This window comes from Hipposideros armiger, unplaced genomic scaffold (genome assembly GCF_001890085.2).
Source record: "Hipposideros armiger isolate ML-2016 unplaced genomic scaffold, ASM189008v1 scaffold_90, whole genome shotgun sequence".
In the NCBI taxonomy this organism is placed as follows: domain Eukaryota; kingdom Metazoa; phylum Chordata; class Mammalia; order Chiroptera; family Hipposideridae; genus Hipposideros; species Hipposideros armiger.
In genome coordinates, this window is record NW_017731440.1 from 335324 (window position 1) to 350790 (window position 15467).

The window sequence follows — 15467 nt, forward strand, 5'->3', positions numbered from 1 at the left end:
TTTTTAACCTGTGATATGACGTGCCTTACGTCGTTTTAACCACCTAATCACATCAGAGTAAGAAGGAGGCAAGTCTACCCCCCCCCCGTCCTGTAAAGAGGTTAGGATTGGGTGCGGCCGTTCTATTGGTGCGCATGCCCAGGAGTGTGTGTGTGGAGGTGCGGGCTTCCGTTGATGAGATTAAACCGAAATGAACAGAGGGAAGTAAGGAATGAAGAAACAGGAACAGTTATTAATCGTTATAGCTAACAGTTATTTTCTATGTGAAAATAACAGTGTGGTCTGTGCCATTGCCCAGGCAGAGTCTCCGCGTTGCAAACTCCGAGGAGACCTTGCTGTGCGGAAGGCCTGCCATGGTGTCCCGCGCGGTTCATCAGGGCCAAAGACTGCGAGGTCGTGGCGTCTGGGAAACTCCGTGAAGATTGTTGATGAGACCCTGTTAACTATATGTTGACAGTGCCGTGCACCATGTGCTGCTCAGACAGGGTGTGCTTGGCATTAAAGTGCAGATCATGTTTCCTTGGGACCCAAGCGCCAAAAGTGGCCCTAAGAAGCCCCTGCCTGACCGTGTGAGTATTGTGGAACCCCAAAATGAGATATTGCCCACCACCCCCATCTTGGAACAGAAAGGTGGCAATTCAGAGCCCCCTGCCATGCCACAGCATAACGGTCTCCTTGGCAGCTGGATCTGGAGTCTGGAAGATGCTCTAAAGACCTTTAATAAAATCTTTTTAAAAGATTTAAAAAAAACCCCACAACATTGTGTGAAACGCTTTTCATGCCTTATGCCTCTTAAACGCTTAAATAAAATTCCAGCTTTTACTGATAAGGAAATTGAGTCTGGGGATACAGCGACCGCCCTTGGGTCTTGCCAGCCTAGAATCACCGTCGGATCAGACCCTGTGCAAGGCTGTACTAGAAAAAAAGCAACGACGAGACCGACAAGCAGGCATTAGCCTCTACACCTGGCCTAGAGCTGGTTAGTTTAAAATCAGGTTAGGGGGTCAGTGCTATTGTTGGTTGTGTGTGTGAGAAAGAGTATTATCCAACTTCTGGTTCTGCTCTACCTGAACTGCCAACATGGGAACCAGTTTTATTCCAGAAATATATTTGCAAATTATAGCTCAGAAAGCATTTTTCACAGAAACAATGTTGTGAATAACCTTTGGATTCTTATTTTTCATCTGTCTGCCAGGCATCCTTGCACCAAGCATTAGCAGGCCAATTGTATTTAACTCAAGCTACCATTTTAATTCACCCAGCCATTTTTAAAAGCTCCTCCTGTGTATGAGCGGTAACCTAGGCTCTGAGCATAAAGCCTAGAAGAAGATAGCTGTGGTTCCAGTTTTCCTGGAGTTTATAAGCTCTTCAGGGAGCAAAGATCACTCATGTACTCATTCATTCAACAAATATTTGTTGAGTCCCTATTACTCGTATGTGTCAGGCACTATTTCAAGCACTTGGATATGTCAGTGTACAATAAAGATCTCTGCCTTCAAGGAGCTTGGGGCAGAGAATGTGGAGACAGACAAACATTACTATGTTATGCAGCATGTTAGTAAAAGAACAGAATATGCCACCCCAAACTGCCACTTTGGCATGTGTATTATTTTGAGCTGAAGGCAATCAAGACCCAGAAGACTCGACAAAAACTTTAGTTTCCCTTTAACTGCCTAAAATAATTTAGTTAGGGGGCCTGGTCCAGAAAGATATTACCAGAGATAACTTTTTATCTGAACGACCTGCATGGCAGGGCAAACATCTGCTCTTCTTGTGAATTGTCCTACTTCCCTTTGTAGCCCCAGGTCCCTATCTCATTCTTTAGCTCAGAATGGCAAATAAGCCTTAGTGGCCTGACTACCTTTGAGATCTCATATTTTCATGGGGTGCCCATATGCATAAAATTAAATTAAATTTTGTTAATTTAATTTATGTCAATTGTTAGACCAGCCAAAAACCTAGAAGGGTAGAAGGAAAACTTTTCCACTCCAACATTAGGAACAGAAGTGCTATTGAAAACAGAAAAAGTAAAGCTAGGTCAAAGGGATGAGCACTGATAATTATTTCATCCTGATTTGTGAGCATACGTAATCTCTATCCGTATTACAATCCTGTGTCATAGGCAGTGTATGAACCACCAAAGTATAACAGTGTTTCCATAACAGAATGCTTTTAGAGTTAATCACAAACAGGATCTAACCAAAAGCAGGCTTCCATAGGATTCAATACTAGGATCCTGGGCAATTTAACATAGTCTGCTTTATGAGGGAGAATCAGTGGGATGCTGTGTTCAACATTTAGTTGGTGCTCAATAAGTATTAGTTTCCCCACTATTCTCCAGAATATTCCATGAAACCCATTATTGTAGTTTGAGAAATCAATCTTACTAAGTTGTTCAGCTACTTCTTGACATCAATGGTGAACTTGGACTCCTGTTCCTTGATGGTGGTGAATGGAGAATGCAACTGGGACATGTTGCATTCTCTGACTTCATGTATGGGAAATTTTAGTGCTGGAAAAATTAAGATTATGGTTACAAAATTACACTAGTGTTTTCAAAGGCTTAGGTGGAAGTTTTATGCTTGATTTATAATGATAATCAAATAGACTGATTCAAACAAAACAAAAAAAGCTACCATAATTCCAATTGTGAAACATGATCATAAATTCCTGTGAAAGGATATAAAGGAGAGGTTAACAATTTGAGAAAACTCAATATGTTAATTTTGGGGAAGCAATGAGTTAGTTGGGGAAAAAAATCGGCTTTGTGAATTACTAAGCACTAATCACATGCTAAACAACAGGTTTAAGCCAAATTTGCCAAATTTAAGAGGTGCATATGATCTAAGATATGTATTTGCACCTCTGTAGGAGTTAAAGTTCCCATGTGTCATAGATTCATATGAACTCCATCCCAAAATGACATAACTTTTCTGAAGTTTATAGCACTTTTTTCATTCACCTAATCCTTTGATTAATTTGCATTTTCTGGTTCAAGAGTATCCTGTTCTTTGCTTACTCCATCTCCCTTGTCCCTTACACCCCACTCCCAGTAAACTTCTTGGTGGCCAAAATAGCTTTAAATCTTTCGGCATACCTAGGCTGAATCCAGGATAACTTCTCATATATATTTAAAATTTATAACCTTAAGATTTTAAAATTTATTCTCTGTACAGTTTTTCATATTGAGGAACATATGGCAGGAAGTGGAAGCTTTTGATGAAGTGAATAGACATTCTTTAAAGTTTAATTAACTTATAAGTAATTAACTCAGAGATGGCAGCAGGAGCTTCTTTTGTCTTATTTTAACAGCCTTTTTCTCCTACCCCAGTATCACAAAGGCGCCAAGCCGTTCCCCGCGGGGAGGAACTCTGGGATCATAGAGCTGGCGGAATGCCGGGGTAGAGGGAACCGGAAGTTGTTGTTTTCGCCCCCAGCCCAGAGGACAGATCGAGTCTCCGTGGGTTCGGTTTGGTTCCCGCAGCTGTCAGACTTTCTCGTTCGGCCCGAGGGCTTGGTGGCCCTGGGGTGGACTTGCCCTGGTACCGGGCTCACTCCAGTACCAGCCTTCCGGAAGCGGAGTGACTTCCACGGTCTCCTAGCAACGAAGGACGGGGCTGCAGACTGAGGGAGCGGCTGTGCAGTCCGAATCGCCCAGGCGCTAGCCGGAACCCCCGAGCCCGGCCCAAACCAGAGCTTGGAAGAATAAGCAGGAAATGGCGGACGAGGCGTTGTTTTTGCTTCTCCATAACGAGATGGTGTCTGGAGTGTACAAGTCGGCGGAGCAGGGGGAGGTGGTGAGTGCTGCCAACACGTCCTTGAAGTCCTTTTGCGGTGACACTGTTTCCCCTCAGTTCTTTTCTTCAACCCCTGTCCCGTCGCCACCCCACTCCTCCCGTGGTGTAGAGAAGCTGTCCTACCTGCAGGTACCCTAAGCCCTCGAACCTGTCAGCTGTCCTCGGTTTTGTATCCTCTTCTCTCTCGCATCTTCTACTATTTGGTACTTTTTTGGCCACTCCCATACTTGGGTCCTGCAGGCCGCAGGTTTTCTTACTTTTAGTGTTGTCTCTACCATGATTAAAGGCAGGGTTAACTGCACAGCTGATTTGGGCACCCCTACTTAGTTCTGCCACTTCCGGCACTTCTGAGCTTGCCCCCTACACAGACCCGTCCAGCCTGAGAATCCTCACCCTCCCTCCTTATCCCTAACCCTCAGTACCACACCACAAAACTTGAAGACAGAAGCCTAATGACATTTGAGGTCAAAGCAAAGGAAAGTTGCAGGTATTACTATACTTAGGAAACAAATTAATTAAAAAATTTTAATTTAATGCCCATTATATGTCAGAGCTAGCTCTAGATGCCCGGGATATAGTATATAATAATGAAGGAAACAATGACCCAATCCTCTCGGAGGTTACTTCTGATATGTGGGAGTCTTCATTCACTCATTATTTAGCGTGTATTGTGGGCCTGACACTGTGCTAGGTGAATAAAGTAAAACCCCTGCCTCACATTCCTTGGATAGTAGGGGTTCAATGAATAAGTAAGGTATGAGGTGGTAATTAGGTATAGAATCATGGAGTTGTAACAAATTTTATAAATCAGATATTCTAAAGTCATGTTCAAGTCAGAAACCCTTTCTATAATGCTGTTGGTAAAGAGAGGTGAAACATGGGGGTAGGAAAAGCATCCTAGGCAAAGATAAAGGACAGGTATGAAAAAGTGCGATGTACTTAAATATGCTTAAGCACTTCACTGTAACTAGATGCAGTGGGTGGACAGTGAGAAGTATAGAGAGCTAAAGCCAGAATGAGCCTTTTATGATTTGGACCTTCTCAGTGGAGGATTTTAAGGATTTTTAAGAAGGGGAATGGCATGGCCCATTTGCATTTTAGAAAGAGAGGCTGGGTTGGAGAGGGAAGATTCTTGCAGTTAGAAGATCTGTTATTGTAGAAGTCCAGACAGAAGGTGATGAAGATCTGAATTAAGCAGGGATAGAGAAGAAGAGGAGGGAACAGGTTTGAGAGATAGGAGATAGAATCTCTAGGACTTGGTTAGGGATAGAAGTGAGAGTTGAGAATTATCTCCAGGTTTTTAGCTTGAGCAGCTGGGTTGGGTGGAAGGAATAAAGGAGAAGAAAGAGATGAGGCTAATGGATTATTTTTGGACAGTCTGAAATTTTGAGATACCTGTAGGACATCCAGGAAGAGGTTCTGCCAGTTTGTAAACTACAAGAAGGATAGTCTCTTTTTTTTTTTTTTTAAGCTGAGCCATCCTGCCACCTTTTGGCAGCTCAGCGGCTGCTCAGCTTGGGCTGGGAATCGAACCGCTGTTACTCAGAGCTCAAACTCTTGAGTGAGCTCTTAACCAACTGAGCCACTCAGCCGGCCCAAGAAAGGTAGTCTCTTAATAGGTTCTGGCTGCTATAACAAAATACCATAGACCGAGTGGCGTATAAACAAGATATTTATTTCTCACAGTTCTGAAGGCTGGGAAGTCCATGATGAAAGTGTCTGGTGAAGGCTTGCTCCTGGTTCATAGATGGATGTCTTTCGGCTGTGTCCTCCCATGACAGAAGGGGGCTAGCTAGCACTCTGGGGTCTCTTTTTTAAGGGTACTAATCTCATTCTCGAGGGCTCCATCCCTCATGACAAAATCACCTCCCAAGGGCCCCACCTCCTAATATCATCACATTGGGGATTAGGATTTCAATGTATGAATTTTGGGGGAACACAACCATTCAGTCTATGGCATGCAGATGTGATGCATTTGGAGCTATCATTAGGCAGACATCAGGAAGAGTATTGGAAATGAAGCAAATTCTATTCTTGAAACACATCTGTAATCAAGATTTTGTTTTCAAGTTACAAGATTTCGACTTTATCATGATCAACAACCAATACTTATTAATGTTTAGCATCTGTGCTAAGTGCGGAGTAGCAGGCGTTTGCTGTTTGTGCAAAGCTAGCCTTCTTTTTCCCCAAAGAATAATTAGCAACACACCCCTTTTACTCTTTATCATAAAATCCCTGCTGCCCCAACCCCCAATGAGTACAATCAGCTCTCTTCATTTTCTCTACTTTCTTTCCCTTTTCCAACCTTTGCCCAGGAAAATTATCTTTTTTAAGAAAATCCCTCTTTTATCCCAATGGATTAACCCGAAATTAAAAGAGCTGTTGTAATCATGACTGAAATTTTAACAGGTGTGCTAGAGAAAGAAAATCCATAAGTTTTGAATAATTTAAAAATAACTTTCTTTTCTATTGCAGTTTGTTTATTGTGGGGAAAAAATATAAAGTGCATATAAACAAAAGTGATTTTTAAAAAGTTATGTGGCAATCTTGATTAGAATCCAGAGGGTTCATTGTGTTAGTGTCTCTACTTTGAGTGTATTTCAAATTTTTCATAATAAAAAACATGAAAGACACATAATCCTGTCATCCAGAAATGGTTTTTATATATATTTTTGACATAAAGTCATAAGTTTTGAAATGAAATAAAGAACCAGTGTTCTTACCCTCCAAATAAATGATTTTCAAACTATGCTTAAAGAGGAATAAAAACTGAACAACTGAGTATTTGCCAATTTATAGAGAATAGATTTTTTTTTTTAGAAAAGTTAATGGATAATATATTTTCGAGTTTAATTTTTCTTAAAAATTGATACCTTCTAGTGAGCACTCACAGATGCCAAAGTGAATGAATAAGTAGTAACATCAGAAGGTATATTTACCAGGGATTAATTCAAAAGCTCATGTGATTTTAGTTAGGATTTGAGAATGTCTGCAATATTTAAGCACATTTCCTGCTAATATGTTCCTGGGTGATTCTACAAAGAGCAGATTGTTCTACAAAGAACATCATGACTTACAGGTACTCATGCCACCTGATCATGTTTGGGAATGAGTGTGGAGAGTAACGGAAAAATCAAGGATAGTGATATGTACAATAACAGATGTATGTGCAGAGTGTTAATGATGGCACAGGGCCCAAAGGAGCACCAGGAAAGGTTTCTGGGAGGATGTGATACTAGAGCTGCTTTGAAAGGATATGCAGTTTAGGGGACAGCACGTGCAAAGGCATGCAGGCAGAAGAAAGCATGGCACTCGAGGTGCTGCAGCAGTTTCAGCGTGGTAGAAGGAAGGGCGTTTGTATGTGGCTGTTAGAGAATCTGGTTAACTAGCTATGTATCATTTAAGGAAAGGCACATAATACCATGCTGATGAGTTTGGACTTTATTTTGAAGAAAGGGGAGGGAGTGCTGGAAGGTCCAGCAGAGAAATAACATGATTTGATTTTTAGAAAGTCTATACCAGAAATACAGATAACAAGTCAAGGGAAGAAAACACTTGAGACAAGATCAGTTGGAAGGCTCTGACTGAAAACCAGGAGAGAAATGGTAAGGCTAACTTAAGCAGTAAGAGCAGAGAGAGATGTATAATACTTTGGAAAGCATGTAGGCGATAGGTAGGCTCCACAGGACTGGACTGCAGTGCGTGGAGAGCTTCGGAACAAAGAGGTGAAGAAAATGAGTTTTCTGCTTGGAATAACTAGGTGGATGGTGGTGCCATTAATGAAGTTAGGGAATTCTGGTGGTAGAGCAGGCTGAGGACATTACGATGATGAATGTCATTTTGAATATGAGGGGACTGTGGGACCTCTAGCAACATGGCTGTGTCCAATAAAGTCTGCCCCATAAGTGGAGTACATGGTTCCTTAGAAGAAAGGTCAGCAAATAATGAGGCCGATGGTGTACTTCTTAGTAGGAGACAAACAGGCTTCAGAATATATAAAAACCCCTGCCTCTTGGAGCTGTATGCTAGCAGCGGGTGGGGGATGGAGGGACATAGCAGTATAAAATTAGTAAAATGGGTAGTACGTTAAATGGTGAAAGAAGTTCTTTGGAGACAACTTAAGCAGGGAAGTGGGAAGGGCATCAGAATCACTTTTAGGGGTCTTCTTAAAACACAGATTACTGATCCTACACCCACAATTTCTGATTCAGTAAATTGAGGGTGGACTTACAGAAATCACCATTTTTCCAGGTTCCTATGTGATGCCAATGTTGCTGGTCTTGGGACCCATTTTGAAAATCACTAGGATAGAGTTGCTGAAGGGGAATGATACTGCAATTTTAGAGACGATGGTTAAAATGGGTCTCATTTGAGATGGTGACATGTGAGCGAAGACTTAAAGTGAGGGAGTTGGTCTTGTGAATATCTGGAGGAAGAGCTGCCTGTGCAAGAGCCCCAAGATAAGAGCATGTCTGGCCTGTTTAAGGACAGCAAGGAGACTAGTGCAGCTGGAGCAGAGTCAGTGAAGAAGAGCAGCAGGGTGAGGTTCACGAGGAACGGGTCTAGATTGTATAGGACTTCGTAGGCCATCCAGAGGATTTGGGGAGTCTTCAGCATAGGGGTGGTATTTAAAGCCTTAAGACTGGATGAAATTTTCAAAGGAAGAGCAAAGCAATGGCATGATTCCCAGCATATGATGGTGGGGTCATCAGCTTAGACACACTGAGAACTAGAAAGCCTTGGATGACTCTAAGAGACGGCTTGAAGCAAGGAACAATAGAACTTAGTGACAGCACAAAGGGAATGACTGACAGAAAAAAGTCAAAGGTGATACCAAGTTTTATAACTGAGGAGAGAAGTGGAATCGTTGAACATGTAAAAAAAAGTGGGTAGAGAGTAATTAGGAAGAGACTGGCGTTTCCTAAAAGTAGTAAGCAACAATTCCCTATTTATTGTATTGCCTTATGAAAATGATCAGTACTAAGAAAACGCAAGTATGACTTATATAATTCACTGTTTCTTACAATGTTTCAGTGAAAAAAGTATGAATATTTACATTAATATTTTTATCCAACATTTAAAAATAATTTTGAATACCAACATTCTGGCATTCTAAAAGTATTCAATGCTACTATTTTTTAAAACAGGAAAATGGACGCTGTATTACTAAGCTGGAAAACATGGGGTTTCGAGTGGGACAAGGACTGATAGAAAGGTGAGCAGTATGGATTTGAAAATTTTCTTCCAGGTAGGTTATGAACAAAGATGATCATTTCAAAAGATTGCATAAAACTTGTGTTACTTCAGTAATTTTAATTCCCAAATTTTATTCTGTTTAATTCGGATTTTAATTTCTTTTTAGGTTTGATATTATTTTAATTCAGTTATTCAACTTTTATGTTTTAATATTCACAGAAAAAAATATTTTATATGTTTTAGGCTTTTGCTTCCTGAAAACTGGTATACTGAAACAACTATCTAAAATCTTATTGCATTTCCTACTTAAGGTCCATAGATACTTTAACCTAAATGTAATTTTGTTTAAATGCATAGGAATGGAAATGACTTAGAGTCTATGTTTATGCATGCAATAATCTTCCAATTTATAGAACAATTCTATTTAGTATTTTTTTTCACTATCTGAATATTTGAACTTTATGACTTATATAACAATAACATGATCATCCTTTAGTTTTTTTTTGTTTGTTTTTTGATGTGCTAGAATAAATTGTACCTAAAATTGCAGCTTACTGTTAGACTAAATTTAGTCCCATAATTGTATAACAGAATGTGAATCTATTGAGGTAGGCTCTACTTTGCTTGATGCTGATCACTTTAAGACTGTCAATATTCAGTGCTGTTCTGGCATTTGGAAATTAGTTAATAATTTGCCCCTCATACTTGCTTTGGAGGAAAAATACTGTATTACTTCTAGTTGATTTTTTTAGGTTTACAAAAGATACTGCAAGGTTCAAGGACGAGTTAGATATCATGAAGTTCATTTGTAAAGATTTCTGGACTACAGTGTTCAAGAAACAAATCGACAATCTAAGGACAAATCATCAGGTATTTAGAAAAATTAAGGCCTATTTTTTAAGTCCTTTAACTTAATATAAATGTACTAGTTTAGTGATTTACTTATTTAAAACTTAAAATACTTTCTAGTCAACTTTGGAATGTTTCTCTTACATGTTATTAGTAAGTCATTACTTTATTTCTCTAATAGGATATAGTGAATAAAGACAAAGGGACAATTAGTAATGATAGCTGTTTCTTTCCTCTAATTTAATAAGTTTTAAAAAATAGCAAATGTTAGACTGATAAAGGTTTTAGGATTTGGTTCCTTGGTTATTATTCCTTAGTGGTGATAATATGCAGAACCACAGATATATCACATTTAGGTCTTTAGAGTAATTACTGAAGTCTATTTTATACAGCATATTTAACTCTTAAATAACTCTTGCATTGTTTTGTTGCTGTCATATTTTCTATTATTAAAATATTAATATAGAAATGAATAGATTGCATGGAAAATTATACATTTAAATAGATTTATTCTATAAAACTGAAGGAAATATTTAGAGTGGATTTGGCCTTTTGATTAAGTATAAAAAAATGAAAAGAATGTATCTAGTAGCTACCCATTAAATTCATTTTTTCATGTAACAATAGCAGCCTTACTTTGGAAGTACTTGAAATGCTAACAGGAAGACATGACTCTGATTATTGGCTTTCTAGATATGATATAGAGATATATGATAATAATATATAACTGCTAATTTCACCTGGGCAAGTATTTCTGATTCCTTTGCCCTAGACTGTGAGGTAAGGATAGGGACTATGTCTTAGGCATCTTTGTATCTTCAGTATCTAAAAGCATTCAATAAATATTAGTGTTATAAATTGTTGAATAGTTGATCAGCTTGAACATTGCAAAACTTCTTCATTTAAAGAAAATTTGACCAATGGAAAGGAGTTTTAATAACTTAAAAACTCTTAAATTGTTTTGAAGAGAAAATTTTTAAAGATTGCAGACTACTACATTGACTTTGGTTTTTTTATCTATTTTTGGAACAGGGCATCTATGTACTTCAAGACAACAAATTTCGTTTGCTTACTCAGATGTCTGCAGGAAAACAGTATTTAGAACATGCATCTAAGGTATTTAATGGAATAGAAGATTGAGGTTTTTTATTATGAAGAGTAGAACCATAGGGAAAAGTACAGTGCCAGTCACAACAGAATTTTGAATATCAAATAGGTTTTACAGTTGTTCTTTTTTGTTTAAACACTTTTCTATGAAAGAGGAGACAGATGTTCATCATATTAAAATACCATTAAACTGTAGCTAAATAGGCTTGTGATGACCAATTAAAGAAACACTAAATGACAATGAAATATAGATTAATGGTAGATTTTTGAATATAGCGTATGTCAGAAAACATACTCAAGCTTATAAAATTCGTATTGCCTGTTCAAAATCATTGACCTCAGAGTTTATATTTACCATCTCCTTTAGTAGATTAAAAAAATTGTTTTAAACATAGTTAATATTTGTTTCTAAGAATACATGTTTTGTGTTAAGTATACCTGTATTTCTGGGTTTTGTGTAGTTTTTGTTTTTCAATCTCATGTAGGAATCAATTAAGTAGACAGATGTACTAAAGAAAGATGACAAGTTTTAATGTAAGGATTCCTTTGAAGTGATTAAAATATCTGGGGCAGAAGTTGCTATTTATCCGTAAAAATATGTCCATACCTAAATTACCTAACACAAAGACAGTGTAGGTATCGTGGAAAGAACATGGACTTGGGACCAACTCAATCTAGGGTTTTTTGGTTTTTTTTAAATATTTTTATTGGGGAATTGGGGGATGGGAACAGCGTTGGGGAATTGGGGAAAGGGGAACAGACAAGTTGCTGTCCTTTTGTTCTTCAGTCTAGTTGTGGAGGACGTTGCTTCACTGGCCCAAGTTGGCACTCATTGCGCTCTTCCCAGGCGAGGCAGATCAGTCGCCGGCTTCTGGATGGCCACCTACGCTGGCTGCTGGCTACACACAGTAGCCCATGGCAACCCAATGCAGCAGGGGCTGCAGCCTATGCTGTCGCCGGCGACTCACGGCAGCCCAGCTCCAGGTCGAGCTGTTGTTCAGCATCTTAGCTGTGGAGGAAAATGTCACTGGCCCTCATATGTGGGATCCGAACCGGGGCCCTCTGGTGTCCCAAGTCAGCTCTTAACCAGCGCGCCACTAGGCCTGCCCTCAATATAGGTTTAAGCTAAGCTCCACAACTTAACAGGTTTATTACATTGGGTAAGTTGCCTAACCCCTCTGTACCTTAGTTTCTCCATTAATAAAACTGGTTATAATATTCCCTATATTATAAACAATCTCTAAGGTCTCTTCCAGCTCAGAATTTCGACTCCAGATCTAATTGCTTATCAGTACCCATTTATGTATATTAGTTAAAAATTTAGAATATTCTGTATTATTCATAGATACGTAGTATTGTTGAATATCATACAATACAAAAAATGTAGAGAATCAAAAATTCCTTGGATTATTGTTTTTTTAGTTCCCATTCTTGACCTGGCTTTCTCTGCTGTAGCTCAGTCCCTTTTCCTTTCCTATGAAAGGGTTTCTCTCAGTGTCGGCACTATTGATATTTTGAACTGAATAATTTTTTGTTGTGGCGGGCTGTAAGTCTTGAACAAATCAAGATTCTTGGTTGTAGAAAGCAGAAATCAACTCTGATTTAACGGAATATAGTTTACGGAATCAGTGGGAAGGCTCAGAAAACAGGCAAGAATCCTGGGAGGTTAGACCAGCGAGAAAAAGCCCAACACTCCACAGGGAGGGTCTGGTTAGAATTCTTCAGGCAGCACTGATGTTAGACACAAGCCACCTTTGCTGCCTCTAAATGAATTCTAACCTGTTTCCAGCTTGGTTTTGTCACTCTAGATTCGGAGTCCTGGACTGGAACACACAGTTGGCAGAGTCATGTGTCCGTGTTTTAGTTTCCAGGGAGCTGGGAAATCTAACAATCAGAATTTTCAGTAATTTGAAAAGTTCTTCCACAATCCTTTCTTTAAACAGCAGTAAGTTAATAATAGTAAGGCTTAACTAAATGTTATATTTGTCCATAACTTTACTATCTTAGTAAATCTTAAATATTTTTTACATTTTTCTGTTCCTTTTAGTATTTAGCATTTACATGTGGCTTAATCAGAGGTGGCTTATCAAACTTGGGGATAAAAAGTATTGTAACAGCTGAAGTGTCTTCAATGCCTGCCTGTAAGTTGAATTCACATTTTTAGTGATTATTTTTCAGGTCTGGTATTTTTTGGGGAAATTTAAAATGCTAAATCCATTTCATTTTACTTTGATGAATTTTAACAGTGTAGTAATATGTAGCATACTTATATTCATATTCAGTGATTTTTTAATTCATAATGACAATGATTTAAGAAAATGTGCTAAAGAAATCCAAATTTATAAGACAAGGGATAATAAACATTTAAAGGAAAATTTTCTCTACTATTTTAAGATAGCAAATTTCCCTATAGCATTGAAAAATATTTTTTAAAGTTTTCTAAAATATATAAAGCTAGATAAAGCCAACTGGTCTTTTATTACTAAATTCCTTCAGAAACATCTTTTCACCAGAGCTAGCAACCAAGAATAAAATTGACTTGAGCTTCACTGTATTTCCTTTCTATTCACAATAATTAGCAGTGAAATACCCAAAGGTAGGAACAACAAAGAGAAACAGAGGCACCTATTCACGAATCAGATAATCATCTCCTAAAAATGGAATTGACTTTGTTGAACATTATGAAAAGTTGTTTGACATAGCAAGTTTCTTGGTTTGAAACCACATCCTAAATAGAGCAGAAAACTGATGTTTAAGATTGTTTTCCTTGTATCTAAAATCAAAATGATTTTTCTTTTTCTTTTTTTAGGTAAGTTTCAGGTGATGATACAGAAGCTATAGAACATACTGAAATGCAAAGCTTCAACAGTGTAAAGAGTTAAATTATTCATGTATAAAGTACTTCATGTAGCAATGATTACATTGTTGGACATTTGTGTTGATATAAGCTATTTGCACTTAACCAGGAATAAGGTAGTATTTTATCAATTGAACACAGATCAAGTTAAAGCAGATAGAGACATTCTACCAGAACATACACTTTACTGAAACTATTCAGAATGGAAAAAACCTGATGTTAAATGAACACCACGATGTAGGACCCTTATTTTAAACATTTTTATTTGCTTAGAGCGATGGGTATTTAACCACAGATGGAGAAGCAAAACTCAGGGTTTGATAAATTAGCGTAAGGAAAAGTATGCACCAATCAGAATCATTTGTGTAACAATGAACAAATTTTGATTATGTGAATTTGTTTGTTATTAAAAAAAGCAAACAGCATACTAAGTTAGACTTAATTTTTATTTTATTGCTTATAAGTTATCTCTATTAAGAATTTTTATGCCTATGTAAGGATTTCATTATATACATTGTGTGTGTGTGTGTGTGTGTGTGTGTGTGTGAGATGTCATATCTGACTGCCTAAATTGCTAAAAAAAAAACTTAATTTCACTTTAATAGAATTCAGTCTTTGAGAGCTCCCATTAATGTAATAAAAGTAAAATATAGATTAGTTTAAATGTGAATTCAGTGACTCCAGGGCCAAAGAATATTAGATATTTTAGGAAGGAAGTTTTATGCTTAACTCCTGTTGCACTCGCAACTTTTCTCCGTGTGTGGAGATGCCAGTGAAGTTTCTAACTTCTGTATCTTTATTCCCTTATTTACTTTTCCCTACTCTAGAATAGAGTTGATTCAGTATCTGGTGAAGGTATGCTTCCTAGTACCCAGAGGGATGTCTTTTAACTGTAACCTCACTTGGTGTTAAGGGGATTGGCCAACTCTCTGGGAACTTTTTTATTAGAGCACTAATCCCACTCAAGAGGGCTTTGCCCTCATGGCATAATAATCACTTCCTGTGATAATTATTATCACCTTGGGGGTTAAGATTTGAACATATACATTTCGAGGGGAACACAGATATTCAGTCATAGCAAAATTGACATGTAGTGACCAAGGGAAAGCAGAATCCTATAGCCAGGATTACCTGGTGAATTCTTTCCCAGTCAGTCCCACCAAAATATAGCTACAGGATAGGAGTTAAACTCAGGCATCTGACTGCATAAATTGGGATCAGCACAAATTTGGGGGTAATAGTTAAGAAAGAAAGTAAGAACCTACAAGTTTTCAAAATGTTCTTTGAAAAATGAGAACTATGATCAAATACATTTTGGAAATCCATCCTCTTTTATAGACTTTTAATGTATATTAATGGCATGCTGCACATTCTGAAAAAATAAAACAATTTTATTTAACTTAGTATTTTATCACAGTAGCATTCTTCAAGCAACACAGCTGAAATCAACATTCTAGAGCAATTTGGGAAACTTTATTTTTAAAAGTTTGTTGGGACTTGGTAACATGTGCAGCAAAATATAATTGTGGTATGGACACAGGTCAAATTGACCTTTCTATAATTTCTAGAACATTTTTCTCTTTGACCCCAAGTGGTAGAACTAATAATCTGAATCAATTTTAATATAATTCAGCTTCTACTTGGTTTATTCTAAGAGACAC

At 37.9% G+C, this 15467-nt stretch overlaps 1 protein-coding gene and 1 pseudogene across 1 annotated transcript; both read left to right on the forward strand.

The window, feature by feature from the left end:
- The first annotated feature begins 190 nt into the window (after nt 1-190).
- LOC109383882 (40S ribosomal protein S3 pseudogene) lies at nt 191-1138 on the forward strand (annotated as a pseudogene).
- TRAPPC6B (trafficking protein particle complex subunit 6B) lies at nt 477-14463 on the forward strand. Its single transcript, XM_019644683.1, has 7 exons — nt 477-569; nt 3332-3797; nt 8945-9012; nt 9746-9863; nt 10875-10958; nt 12997-13090; nt 13759-14463. The coding sequence occupies exons 2-7, from the start codon at nt 3717-3719 to the stop codon at nt 13788-13790; spliced, it is 477 nt and encodes a 158-aa protein (XP_019500228.1). The 5' UTR covers nt 477-569; nt 3332-3716; the 3' UTR covers nt 13791-14463.
- Nucleotides 14464-15467: the final 1004 nt, after the last annotated feature.